The 15353-nt window shown below is 31.1% G+C and overlaps 1 protein-coding gene across 3 annotated transcripts in view; it reads right to left on the bottom strand.

Annotated features, from left to right (window-relative positions):
- Nucleotides 1–3491: 3491 nt before the first annotated feature.
- The window catches only part of Tsga10 (testis specific 10), an 81642-nt gene continuing 69780 nt past the window's right edge, over nt 3492–15353 (bottom strand). For 2 of the 3 annotated variants that reach the window (XM_026412563.2, XM_026412566.2), the window contains 3 exons: nt 13779–13883; nt 13464–13610; nt 3492–3566 (listed from right to left, as the gene is read on the bottom strand). In XM_026412563.2, the coding sequence (XP_026268348.1) occupies nt 3542–3566; nt 13464–13610; nt 13779–13883 (277 nt within the window). In that variant the 3' untranslated portion in view covers nt 3492–3541. Of the gene's footprint in view, nt 3567–13459; nt 13611–13778; nt 13884–15353 lie in introns of those variants that run through there. The other variant, XM_026412565.1, reaches the window with a different exon arrangement.

Genomic DNA, 15353 nt, shown 5'->3' with positions numbered 1-15353 from the left:
TCATTATACAAAGTACATGTATGAAGGCTTGAATTGGGTGTCAACATACTTTATATACAGAGATACAAAAATTGTGGTATATATGTGTATTAAGAATTGTAATGCAAAAAAAAAAAAAAGAATAGCGTTACCTTAGATTAGGTAGAGGGGAGTGAAAGGAGAGGAAAGCAGGGGATGTGGGGATAAGAAAGATAGTAGAATGAAACAGACATTATTGCTTTATGTATGTGTATGACTGTATGACCAATGTGATTCTATAATGTGTATACTCAGAAAAATGAGAAATTATATCCCATTTATGTATGATATATCAAAGTATATAAGTGCATTCTACTGTCATGTATAACTAATTAAAACAAATTTAAAAAATAAAAGACTGAAATATATGAGAGGAAAAAAAAGGGTATAACTTCCTCTAACCTTATAAAATAATCATTTTGAATCAGCAAAAGTATTAAAGAATACAATTAAAATAATAAAAAAATTAAGAAGCACCTAAAATATTTTACATTTACAAAATATCCTTTTCTAAACCATAAGGCACTTACGTAATATCCTTAAAAAATCAAAGAATAGCTTTTTTTAAATTCAAAGAATTTATTGAAAGAAAGGTAGGTTCAATTTGATCCACCATGTATTATCTTGTCTGTGACATGGTATTAATCTGAAGGGCACTGATAATGACAGATTATTTTATAGAGATGATAAAACATAAAGATAATAAAGCTTTGGACTTTATTTAATATAAATCTTTCTTTGGGTAAAACATTAAATGTTCTTAAATTTCACTGGGAAATTTATAGAAAGGTCCAAAATAATTAGTGTAACTCATTGTGATTATGGAGAAACGCACTAAGGGGCAAAATTTATCTAGGGGCTGGAATAGATGGTCTAATTATCTTCAGCTTTTAATTTTTTACAGTATTAGGCCAGAGTTTTTCTTCACTTGCAAAGTTCAAAGCTAACAAAAAGTCTAAGTTACATTCTGATATCTTATGATTTAACTTTGAACAAATTTGTGCTGTTCAATAGCCTACGACTGGCTATGATTGCTGTTATGGAAAAGACTTAAGATACATGAACTTTGAAGATTCTTTTTTTGATTAGTAGAATTCATTGTACCTTACTAAAAGTAAATGAAAGTTGTAAACTATTTCTGATTATGCAAAACATGTAACTTGAAACACAATATTTGGGAAACTACAGAAACTATAAAAAAGCCATAAGCAAGGACTTACTTGAAAATGTGAAGACAGGATAGAAAAAAAAAATGGAAGATTCTTATCAGAAGACTACTGGAAAGTATATTTTCAGTAACTCAATGCATAATTTCAAATAATTATTGAAGCAATAACTGTTTAAGAATCATAATTAATGACAAGCCTAGTGGCTTCCACTAGTATTTTTGTTTCTTCTTTTATTTTCTCAGAATTAATTACTGTAATCACTATGGCCAATACCCCAAGAGTGTCAGACAATTTTTAAATTTTTTGCTAAATTGTAATTAATCCCTATTAATTGAATTCTAATAGTAATACTCCAAAGATCAAAAGGATATTACCTGTTCCTTTTGAAACCATAGCCTATGAACTTCAGAGTGGATCCTCATGCAAATGCCTGGCTTCTACTTCCAACAGAAGGTTGGACAGTAGAGTAGCTCAAATTAACAGAAAAAAGCACAGACTTTATAAAAGAATCCTGGTGGTGTACAGAACTTTAAAACATAACAAATTCTGTATTTAAATTACTCAGAGGGTTCACAGTTCTCTTTCATAGCACCCTCCCTTCAACAGAGTAGATGTTTTGTATTCAACATAACATTTGAGAGTTGAGAGCTCCTTCAGATTTTTTTGTCATCCAAGGAGGAATATGTGTGGTAGTACTGGTATTAAGTATGTACTAGCCAATCTTTATCATATCAATAGGCTATTAAAAATATCAAGCAATAAGAATCTAATTTAAAACAATAAATGTTCTTGAAAATGATCTCAACAAAAGTTTTTCTTTAACAGAGAACACCACTGAGGTTTTTGCCTATCTTTGGTAATGTTGGTCCCTTTATACTATACCATATAACTTTCCTTTTAAATATTTTATAATTAATAGAAGAACAGTATAATTTTAATCAAGCATGGAACTATTTTCTTACATACTTTATTCATGTTTCTCTCATCCCCTAACATATTGCCTTCTACATCTAACACGATACATGCATGTCTAGTTCATTTGTCAATTCTTCTAGATGAAAGGACAAAAATTAATGTTGTGATGATATAGTACTAAGGTCACTGAGTAATCCAAAAAAGGTTAATTTTGCATATGTCAGTATATTATTTTAATATTATCAATAATTTTTTGCATATATTCTTTAAAATGTTTATAATTTTAAATTATTTTTAAGTCAATCTAATGACTGTCTTAATCTAAACAAGAAAACCTGAAAATTTTGATCAAACTGAAATGAGTATGTAGCATGAATTAATGGAAAAATAACAGCATACTAAAGATTAAACAAGATTTAAATCATGGCACTATCCATCATCACTATAGTCATATTGAATAATGACTAAATAAAATGAAAAACTTTCTACATCATATGGATAATATTAGTGACAGGACTTTTTATTAAAATGGCAAGAATACAAATAACTTATATCAGTAAAATACAGTAGCATTCAGGCTCTAATATCAACATTAAGTCAAAGTCTATGGACGGATAAGAGATTTAGGAGATTTTAGGAGAGAAAAGAAAACATCACTGCACTTGTTATTCTGGATTACAAACAGCTGCCACAGGCAAAAAAATAAAATAAAATAAAATGGCAATTAAGTTGATTGCAATACTTTAATGTTTTAAAGAAAACTTATTAAAAAATACAGATTTTTTAAAGTCTTACATTTTTTACAGATATAGCATCACCTACCTTTCTAAAAATAGTAGGAGTAAACACAATTATAGAAAATGTATTTTAATTAGTTTGAGTGGTACAATAGTATGGATTTAAAACTCTGACACACTCCTACTTTCTGCTGGTCTGAAGTCACACTATGGCATGGAATTTATGTCAGGTTGGTTCTAAAATGCAATATTGGGTCCTAGGCTAATACTGGTAAACTGTGCATATTTTGGCACAACTTCTCCAGCCATGAAAACATAGATCACAAAGAAAAAAAATTAACCAATCAATTATTTGAGATACCAAGAAAGGAAAGGAAATTTGTTTTGTAAAAACACTTTTCCCTCTTTTTTTTAAGCTCCTTTATTTACTCCAGTTTGTTAACAAAACAGTGTTCAATAGTGAAGTAAGCAGATTTTACACTCACTATTACTGTATGGATAGAAAGAGCCATGCATTTTTATTTGTATAAGTCATCTCAGATCACTGCAATGTGGCACATGAGAACAGAGATTCAGAGGCATGAAGTTAATAAATACATTTAACATTGTCAAGCATTCAAAAGATAAATGCAATCATATAGCAAAAAAAAAATCCGTTTGTAACTTTGACCTTTCTCAGAATGTGAAGAATCTTTTTGTGTGTCAGAAATCTCTATAGCAAAGATTCCTATAAGAGAAAAAATTATGCAGATTAATACTTTTAACTCAAATATTTTAACGTGTAAAAAATATACTATAGCATTACTTTAAGATGTTTGCACCAACCCTGCAAAAGAAAATGTATACATTATATTTTTTCATAAACTGTACAATAAATAGACCGAACTATTTTATTCAACAATAAATAGAACGAACTACTGATATTCACCAGAACTTGAGATATCATGAATAGAAAAAAAAAGTCAATCTCAAAGCTTATGTTCTGTGTATGATTCCATTTACATTACATCCTCAAAATGATAAAATGATGGAAATATAGAGTTGGAGAAGAAATTAGTCTGGCCGGGGGTTAGGAATAGAGGGGATAGGGATGGAGAAGAAAAGGGTTGCAACAATAAAGGGGTATCACCAGCAAGCAGGGATTTCTTTGGTGCTGTTGAACAACTCAGTATCCTGATTAGTGTTGGTGTGTGTGTTATGTATAAATACACACACATAAGAATTTGTAAAAATTAGGGATATCTAAATAAGGCCAATGACCTAGCTAAGAACCATCTTATACCATGTCAATTTCCTTTTTTTTTTTTTTTTTTGGTAAGATACTGGCATTTCAGAAGCTAGGGGAAGGATATGCGGGGCTCTGTCCTATTTTTCCAACTATTATCAAGATTATAATCATTAAACAATTACCTATGATACATTCACACAAAGGATATTAAAATACTTTTCAGCAGTTAAAAGGAACATATAACAATTACAAGTACATAAAACCACCTAGATAAAACTCAAATATATTATGCTGAGTGAAAGTCAGCCACCAGAGGTTATATACTATGATTCCATTTATATGAAAAAGATAAACTAAAGGGATAGGAAATGGTAATGGTTGAGAAAAATAAAGTAAATCCATTGGCTTTTTCCTTGATGATAGGTGGCCAAAGGATAACATTTAAAACTAACAATGAAATAGAAAGTAAAAAGAAAAAAAAAGAGGATTGAGGCATTATTATTAATATAAAGGTAACAACTAAAATAAAGTACAAACTTTTCTAAATATCTCAAGAAATCTGTTAAAAAGTAAAGAAGATTAATCCAATGAGGAAGCACAGCAAATATCACATAATACAGACAATAACTGGACATAGTTGAGACTAACCTAGCAGTCACATCAATAATATGAAGGATTTTAACTCACATACTTTTAAGAAATGATTTTCAAAATGATTTATAAAGCAAAACTCAAATCCATAATAAAACAAGAGTTGAACTCTAATACCAGACAAAGTAGATGTCTGGCCAAAACAAATATGCCCCTTAAAAGTAAATGCATCAGAAAGGAAACTTTATAAAAGCCACATTTCACAATGAAGAATGACACTTTAGAATATCCATGGAACAAACATAACAAACCATCTATATAAAATAAAACTTATAGGAAATGCAAAAACATACTCATAATAAAAAACTTTAAAACACTATTCTTAATTTATAATGGGTCAAGTGGACAAAAGTCAAGCCATAATATAAAAGATCTACATAAAACCCAAAAGGTATATATTTAAAGGTAGATATTTTAGATATATAGTAAATACTATACCCTGATATGAAAGAATGTATTTTTTCAAGTGCATTAAACTGTTTACAACAAAATTTATCATATAGTAAAGCACAAAGAACATCAGGTTGCACAAAACAAATATTCAGACAATATTCCCCAATCACAATTTAATAGCACTAGAAAATAAAAACCCTGTCAATGGAAATTAAAAGATTTTCCATCAAATGATAAAAGTGAAAATACAAACAAATTAATTTCAGAAAAATCAGTGATAAGCATCATATGTCAGAATCTATGGAATATGTTTAAAATAATGATCAGAGGATAAATCAAAGCCCTAAATATCTGTATCGATAAAATAAAAGAAGGGTAATACATGAATTAAATTCACAGCTCAAAAAGTTAAAAAAGAAAACTGACAAAATAAGAGTCTTGCACAGGAAGGAAATAATAAAAATAAAGCAGTAACTAATAATAGAAAAAACACATCAAAACAATAAATAAAAATTCTGGTTCTTTGAAGCAATGAACAATGTTCATTGGCTAATGAAATTAAGGAAAAAGTTATCATAGGGAGGCAAATATATACATATATGATGATAGGAGGTATAAAACTACTGATCCAGAAGAAATTTTAAAATTCATAATACTATATTGGTTGCTTTTATCCAAATAACTTTGCCAACCTAGGAGGAAATGGATAATCTGTTAGGTAAACACAGCGAAAATAGACAATTAAAAAGACCAGTGTCCAAAGAAGAATATTATAAATAGTTATTAAGGAAATATTTCATTGAAAAATAACCAGGGCTCTGTTGTTTTAAAGGTGAATTCAACCAAATTTTTATTGATCAAATAGTTCCAAAGCAATGGAAAATTTTCAAAGCCTAGAGAATATAATTCAAGATATAGAAAAATAGGGAAAAGCAAATAAAACAGTATCTTTTGCAGATGATAGCACTGTAGACCTAGAAAAGTCTACAGAATCAAAGACGAAGCTTGAAAAAACAAAAGAATTTACCAAATAGCAGGATAGAGATTTTACACAGAAACAGTGGTGTACCTATGAATATAAAACAAATCCCTCTCAATACAAAGAATCAAATAGACCATTATACAATAATACTGTATGATTTCAAGACCTCTCTTACCATTAGACAGGTCAACCAGACAAATTAAGTAAGACTCTTCAGAACTAAAAAAACACTATTAATTAAATGGACCTAACAGATATGTATAAACGATTTCATTCGTCAACAAATGAATTCACTTTCTTCTCAGTAGCACGTGGAACTTTCTCTAAAATAGATTGTATTTTAGGGCACAAAGCAAGTCTTAGCAAATACAAAAAAATAGAATTCCTTGCATCCTATCAGATCATAATGGAATGAAATTAATAAATAATATAAAAAATGAAACAATTTTAATACCTGGAGATTAAATAATATGCTTTTGAATGAGAAATGTATTACAGAGGATATACATGGAGAAATAAAAAAAAATTCTTAGGAGTAAATGGGAACAGAGATACACACATCAAAATCTTTAGGACAGTAGGAACACAGTTCAAGAGAAAAGTTTATAGCATTGAGTTCCTTTAAAAAGAAAAATAGTAAGATCCTCAGTAAGTAATCAAACATTACACCTTGAGGCCCTCGAAATAAAACAAACTAATTCCAGAATTAGTAGAACACAGGAAATAAGATCAGAGCCCAAATTAATGAACTTGAGAATTTAAAAAAAAATTACACAGGATCAATGCAGAGTTGAGTCTTTGAAGAGATAAACCAGACTGACAAACCAAACAAAAAGAGAAGACCTGAATCAACAAAATTAGAGTTATCACCAAAATACTTCTGAAATCCAGAGAATCATTAGAAACTATTTTGAAAACTTACACTCCAATAAACTAGAAAATCTAGACAATACAAACAAATCTCAAGACACATGACCTACCCAAACTGAACTAATGAGAATGAAGCAGAAATTAAAAGGCTTCCAACAAAGAAAAATCCAGGACCAAATGGATTCTTAGCAAACTTCTACCAGATCTTTAAAAAAGAATTAATGCCTGATCAAAGTGTGAAATATGATATGTCAAGAACTATGTAATGTTTTGAACAACCAACAATAAAAAAAAATTAAAAAAAAGAATTAATGCCAAGCTTCCTCAAATTATTCCATGAGATAGAAATGAAGGGAACACTCCCAAATTCATTCTATGAAGCCACTATCACACTGATACCAAAACAAGACAAAGACACATCAAGCAAAGAAAACTACAGACCAATATAATATCCCTGATAAATATAGACACAAAATCCTTTAAAAATATTGGCAAGTTGGGGCTAGGATTGTGGTTCAGCGGTAGAGTGCTTGCCTACCATGTTCAAGGCCCTGGGTTCCACCATCAGCCACCACATAAAAATAAATAAATAAAGGTATTGTGTCCAACTACAACTAAAAAAATAAGTATTTTAAAAAATTAAAAAAATATATTGGCAAGTTGCCTTCAAAAACACAGTAAGATGAAAGTATATCATAATCAAGTGGATTTTATACCAGGGATGCAATACTGGTTTAACATACACAAACCAAAAAACATAATTCACCAAATAAACAGAATTAAGAACAAGAATCATGTGATCATCTCAATGGGTGTGAAAAAAGCCTTTGACACAATCCAGCACCCATTTATGTTTTGACACTAGAGAAACTAGAGATAGAAGGAATTTACCTCTTCATTATAAAGGCTCTATATGACAAATTCATAGACAACATCCTCTGAATGGAGAAAAACAAAAAGTATTTCCTCTAAAGTCAGGAACAAGACAAGGATATCCTTCTCACCACTCCTTATAGTTCTTGAAACTCTTATCACAGCAATCAGACAAGAGATACAAAGGGATACAAATAGAAAAATAAGAAGTTAAAAAAATCTATTTGTTTATAATATTTTATCTAGAATACACAAAAAAATCTACCAGAACATTTCTAGAATTTATAAATAAATTCAGCAAAGCAGCAGGATACAAGATCAACATATATAAATCAATAGCTTTCCTATATTCCAGTAATGAATTTGTTGAGAAAGAAAACTATCCCATCAATTGTAACCTCAAAATAAAAAATACTTGGGAATAAATCTAAACAAGGAGGTTAAAGATCTCTGCAATGAAAACTATAGAACACTGAAGAAAGAACCTGAAGACCTTTTCTTGTATAGAATTAGTATTGTCAAAATGAAGTAGGACAGAAGAGGCTGGACACCCAAGTAACTTGCAGGAAGCAGGTTTATTGACTTCAGGGTTCAGAGAAGGCTCTCGCCTAAGAATTCTTCCTCTGAACATAGATTTTGGAAATTTTTTGACCTTTATACCCAGTGGGGGCGGGGCTGGGAAGTTCACATGTCAAGTGCTCTCCCTCCATCCCCTAGACCAGACATAGGTTTCACTTTTTTAAAAAACTAAGAAAACAGAGATAACATGTTGTGCATTTATAAGAAAGAGGAAACTACCAACCACAATAACCTCTGCAGACATCCTGCTGATCTGGCAAGAGGAGAAGCTTAATTAGGGCAAGTTTCTTTTGAGTGGGGGTGTCTGGTCTGCTTAAAAAATATCCATAGTGCATTTTACAGTCAATACGATTCCCATCAAAATACCAGTGATATACTTCAACTCTAAAAATTCATGTGGAAGAATAAGAGACTCAGAATGGCCAAAGCAAACCTGAGCAAGAAGAGCGATGCGGGAGGCATCACAGTATCTGATCTCAAATTATACTACAGAGCTACAGTAATAAAAAAAGCATGGTATTGGCACCAAAACAATGGAATAGAAGACACAAACTCACACAGATTCAGTCATACTTGACAAAGATGCCAAAAGCATTCATTGGAGAGAGAGAGCCTTTTTAACAAATGGTGCTGTAAAAACTGAATATCCATATGTAGAAAATGCACACAAGTCAACTTAAAGTGGATCAAAGACCTGGGAATTAGACCAGAATCTTGCAACTGTTAGAAAAACATAGGCTCAACACTCCAACATATTGGTGAAAGTACCCACTTCCTTAACATGACTCCTAAAGTGCAAGAAATGAAACCAAGAATCAATAACTGGGAGCATCACATTAAAAATTTTCTGCACAGCAAAGGAAACAAGAGAATGAAGAATGGAATATCTCTGCCAGATGCTCCTCAACTGGGGATTATCATCCAGAATATATAAAAACTCAAAAAACTAAAACATCACAAAGAAAACTAAAAACTAAAACTAAACATAAAAAGGATAACCCAAATTAATAAGTGGACAAAAGAACAGACAGTTCTCAAAAGAAGAAATACAAATAGCCAACAAATACATGAAAAAGTATTCAACATCCCTAGCAATCATGGAAATGCTAATCAAAATTATATTCATCTCTTGCCAGTCAGAATGACAATCATCAAGAACACAAAAGATTATAAAAGTTGGTGAGAATATGAGGGGAAAGGTACACTCATACATTGTTGGGACTGCAAATTAGTAAAACCATTTTGGAAAGGAGTATGACTCAAAGACTAGAATAGATCCATTCCATATGATCCAGCTATCCCATTCCTGGGTATTTATGCAAAACAATTAAAATCAGCCTACTACAATTGTATAGCCATATCAAGGATTATAGAAGCGCAATTCATGACAGCCACATAAAAATGAATAAATAAAGGTATTGTGTCCAACTACAACTAAAAAAAAATTTAAAAAGAACAAATGAATGGATAAAGAAACTGTATAAAATACAATAAAGGTTTGATCAGCCTCAAAACGAATGAAATTATGGTATTTGCTCGTAAATGGACGGATCCAGAGAATACCATGCTAAGTGAAACAAACCAGACATAAAAAGTCAAGGGTTAAATGTTTGCTCTTATGTATAGAAGCCAGAACAAAATAAAGGGGAAGAGGGGATGAGGGGAGAATCCCATGAAAATAGAAGGGAGATTAGTGGAACAGAGAAAAGGGATTGAGGGAAGAAGGATAGGGAAAGAGAGGAACAGTGGAATGAAAGTGACCAAACTGTGCTATATATATATGTATCATACCAAATTTCACCTTTATGTATATCTACAAAGCACAAATTAAAAAAAAAACTATAAATAAATATAAGGAAAATCAATAGTGTAGAGGAAGTGGAAAAGGGGTAGGGAATACATGAGGGAAAGGGGAAGTACTAGGGATTGAATTGGAGCAAATTATGTTCCATACATGTATGAATAAGTCAAAATGAACCTCAATATTATTTATAATCATAATGTACTAATAAAAAGAAAAACATAAATATCAACAGTACTTTTGAAGATAAATGAATAAAAAATTATAATAGCAACACAAAAAATAAAATATTTAGGAATCACCTTAACAAGGAATGTTCAAAATCTATATAAAGAAAACTACAAGGAATTCCTAAAAGACACAAATATAAATTCAAACAAATGTAAGACATTTCCTCCTTTTGGTTAGAATGTATCACTATCATCAAGATGTCAGCTCTCCCTGTGTTAATTTATAAATATAATGTGATCCTAATAAAAATTCCAATGGACTTTTAAAAAAAATGATGTAAGACAAATTGACCCAAAAGTTCATATGGAAAAATAAACTCTCAAGAAAATACAGGTAAACACTTACAAGGAAGACCCTATTTCTGTCCTGAGGCTGGTTCTCAGCTAATCGTAAATATTTAAGAATTTGGTGATCTGCAGATTAAACCATTGATAGCTTGAAACTGGTCATAACGGAAGCATTTGTATTACAAAAATTGGCGAGTTCTATAGATCCTCCTCTCTTAGAAATCCAGTTTTCCAGGCATACCATTGGACTATTTCTACATAAAAATACCAGAAAGTCTCTAAAATAAAACAGACAATAAGTACACAAACAGGCAGATTAATGGAATATAAAGAGAAAGTCCTGAAAGAAATGTGAATGACTGGGACAAAGAGGTTTTTGTTATTTTTTTTTTAACTAAATGATCTTGGGACAACTAGATACTCATTTGGAAAAATAAAAGATCTATTCCTCAAACCACTCATAATCTAAATTCCAAATGCATCAGAAATACAGAGAAGTAAAACTATGTAAGTACTAAAAGAAAACACTGATGAAAATCTCTATTATCTAGATATAGAGAAAGATTTTCTATGTCTAGAAATCCAGATGTAGAAAAGGAAAAGATTTAAAATTTTCACTTCGTAAAATTTTAAAAGTGGGAGTAAATGGTATAAGTAAAATTAATGACAAATGACAAAAATGAGCGTAAATTCTTATAGTACATATCACAGATAAAAGATTAATCTTCCAAAATATATAAAAATTAAATTAATAACAGACCAAAAATCCATTAAAAATAGGCAAAAGAAATGAATAAATAATACAGAAGATATAAAAATGGTCTATTAAAAGATAACTTCACTTGTAATATAGAAATGCAAATAAAAACTACACTAAAATATCATTTTCCACCTACCATATTGGTACAAATTCACTCTGCTGAGAAGGCTGTAGGAAAACGAGCATTTACACACAGCTGGAGGGAGTGCACAATGATACCATTACGGAGAGAAATTTGGCAATATTTTAAAAAGCTACATATGCATTACTGCTTGATCCAGAAATCTCACTTCTTGGAATTTATTCTAAAAATACTTCTCCAATAATATGAAAATACATATGCATAAGATTATTCACTGTAGTCTTGATTATAATTACAAATCATTGGAAACCACCTATATGTCCAAGTGTAGGAGACTGGTTGAATAACTATAAAATATCCACAGAAAGGAATATTAAGCAGTCATAAAAAGAAATGAAGAGAATCTCCATCAATTTAGACTGACTTCCAGGACACATTACTAAGGGAGAAGAGCGAAGTACAAACAAGTACATGCAGTGTGCTGGTTAAGAAAGGAAAAATACATGTCTCTATATCTTTATCATAAAAATAACAAAGGAAAGGCGTAGAAGCATGTGCCATGGGATGGATGTGTACAACAGAAAATGACACTTCTCTGATGATTACTTCTTGTGGAGTTTTGACTTTTAAGAGTATGCTAATCTACACATTCAAAATAGAATTAATTAAATCAAGGAAAAGCTAGAAGAGGAAAAATGAAAGCAAGTTGAAACAAATGAATTTAATGTTATTTCAATTGAATACCATAACCACAACAAAAAGGGGGAAACAAAAGAAGGACTAATTCAAGTAATCAGTAAACTTAGTATTTAATTATATACCCTCAATAATTGGGACAAGGTAATGTAAGAGAGCAGGAAGGAAGAACTGCAAATGGATCTCAAACTTTTTAGAAGTCAGTCTGTTACTGTAGTGAAACTGGCATAGAAAATTTGAAACTACTTTAGGTGCATTCTGGGACTGGGCAAACAAATAAGGTACTGATGTTGAATAAGCGCATTGATGTTGAGCCAGCATTCTCACATCATAGAATAAAGAATATACAAATACAGAATGAAATAAGGCAAGGAAGAAACCTGAGAGTGTGATCTGGAATTGAAGGAACTGGTCAGTTGTGTATATGCATGCATGTATGTGCAGTGAAAGAGAAGGAGCAGGTGTAAGAGTGAATGCATGAGAGAGCACACATGCATATGAAAAGCAAACGAAGCATAAACTTAACAAATTAATTAGCTATTAATAGTTATAATGGGTGAAGATATGCAGATATTTTTTATACAATTTTTATTTTTTAACTTCATGCACACTTGAAACTATTCCAAATTAAAAGTTGTTTTATTACAAAATTTGTGACATGCAGAATATACCTAAAATATTTTCCTCTGAAAAATTAGCTTATTTCTTTCCTAAAAAATATATATTTCTCAGTGCTATAATAATTAACATTTTTATAGTAAAAGGCACAATGAAAAATATTTGTTATAGAAATTTTTAAAAATCAGGGCTGAAGTTGAGGCTCAGTGGTAGAGTGCTTGCCTAGTATGTGTGAGGCACTGGGTTGGATTCTCAGAACCACATATAACTAAATAAATAAAGGTTTATCATCAACTAAAAAAATATTTTAAAAATTTTTTTAAAAAATCAATTTAAAATATAACTTATGCAAACATTAGATGAAATATTAGACATATTTCATGTTAATATAGCATTTATGTAAAACACTAAAAATTTTGAAAATCCTTTATTTTTATGGCAACATATCTTGGTAATCATGTTTACAGATCACTCGTAATGACAGACATAAATATTTGAGTTTCTTCACTCCCTCAAATATTCGCTGATAGTTTCCTCGTGGCCCCAAGAAAATGGATCCTTAAACTGACTTACTCTTCTAACGATCGATCTAGGCCTCGGTCAGGAGATAGATGGTGAACACGTTCTGGTGAATGACATTTTGTATTTGGTTTCATTGCACTCAAATGATAAGCATTACTTGAGTAATTTTGGCGGCGAAGTTCTTGTACAGCCCTTTCCCTAAAGCAAAATAGTGATGCTTTTAAATTTTATGTTCAGTGACATTAAAATTGTCATAAAACTGTGACTCAATATTTTAAAATATAACCTTCATGAAATGACTAAAACCTACTGTTACCTAAGAAAACAATGCTTTCCTAGCTAGATATTGTATAGAGATAAACTTACCTTTCAAAGCGTTCTGTCCCCAGCTGTCTTTTAGTAATATCTAAATCAGCTTCCAGTTGCGTTACAACATTTCTGAACTGGGCTACATCTCTACTCTGAATGGCCCTGTGTAAAAGAAAGTAAGAGTGAAACCCAGTTAAACTTAAAATATGGCTATGACTCCTAGAGTGTATTAAACCATGTGGGCAATGGTTTCTCAGCTGGATCCAAGTCACAGCATGATTTTTATGGACAGATTTATTAGAACATATGAAATATGCCAATTTTAGACATATTAAATGTATAAACTAGCCTACCTGAAGAGCCTAAGTGATCCCAGTCCCATTCAATTAGTTAAAACTTTTCTGCTTCCCTATGCCTATATGATGTAATGTTATCTATATTTCCTATTTACTGCAAATAGTTTTTATAAAAGTACTTTTAAGTATTATATCAGCATAAGCAGTAGTATGAACAAATAATACTAGAATTCACTAGTATCATGATTAATATGGCTTTATACATATATATACACACACACATATATATTCAATTTATATACATCAATTCAACCAAGTACTTTATACACACTTATAATGAAATAAAATTTGTTATGTAGAACTGTTACACAAAAACTCTTCAGTTTGACAGAATCTTCTTAAGGCTAAACAATGCCTCAAAAACTCTTTGATAAGGCACACTATCATATTAGTGATAATATGGCATATAATAGGCATATTATCTTTGTTTAGACAATATAGGTATTAATAGTCAGTGCAAAACACTCCAAGAAAGATAATGACAGATGAATTCTGCTTGCCCAGAAAATTCTATTCTCTTTGCTTGCTTTCAAGACAGCTGCTGAAATACAAACTTTAGAGACTGAAAAAACAAATGATTATCACACTAGTTCTAAGTGATATAACTTACCAGTCATTCTAAAACAGTGTATCCCTTATGGTAGGAGTTTTCGTATACGTTACTGAGGCAGCTTGCCACCTACCAGCTTCAAAAAGGGCTCCTACAAACCCAGCTGAAGTCATCCCAACAGTCTAGCTACGGTAACTGAAAAGAATGATTCAATCACAGCTGCCATGACCTAACAGCAGTTTCTGAAGGAAAATGGCCCTGACTCTGCATCTTTGCTTAGTCAGGAGCTCTCAGTAGTAGCTGATTGCCAAGACCATGATTCCTAACCTTCTTCAGATCCTAGGTTAAGAAACAAGGACAAAGCTGTGGGGCTTGAGAGATCAAAGAATTCCTTATCCTCCAGAAAGATCCATGGTCAAAATAATGATTAGAGAGCCAGGAGAAGAACATGTTATGAAATAAAGACAAGTGCATAGAGGCAATTTCTCAAATCATTGTGTCACAGGAAAGGGGTGATTTTTCAAAGGACAAGCCAAACAGAAAGTTAAGAAATGAATCTAGAAGGCAGAAACCACCAATGTTTTCCTAGAAAGTAAGATTAGTTAGAGAACAATCTTTAGGAATAGAAACAAAATTTCAGGATGCACAAGTCAGAAGCTGAGTCACTGCTGTCCTTAATGAGGTCAGAGGTAAACTATGCCTACCTGCTTAAATATTATAAAGAAG

Source organism: Urocitellus parryii, chromosome 12, assembly GCF_045843805.1.
Source record: "Urocitellus parryii isolate mUroPar1 chromosome 12, mUroPar1.hap1, whole genome shotgun sequence".
NCBI lineage: Eukaryota > Metazoa > Chordata > Mammalia > Rodentia > Sciuridae > Urocitellus > Urocitellus parryii.
The sequence above is the reverse complement of the archived record's forward strand: the minus strand, read 5'-3'. Positions and strand labels throughout refer to the sequence as shown.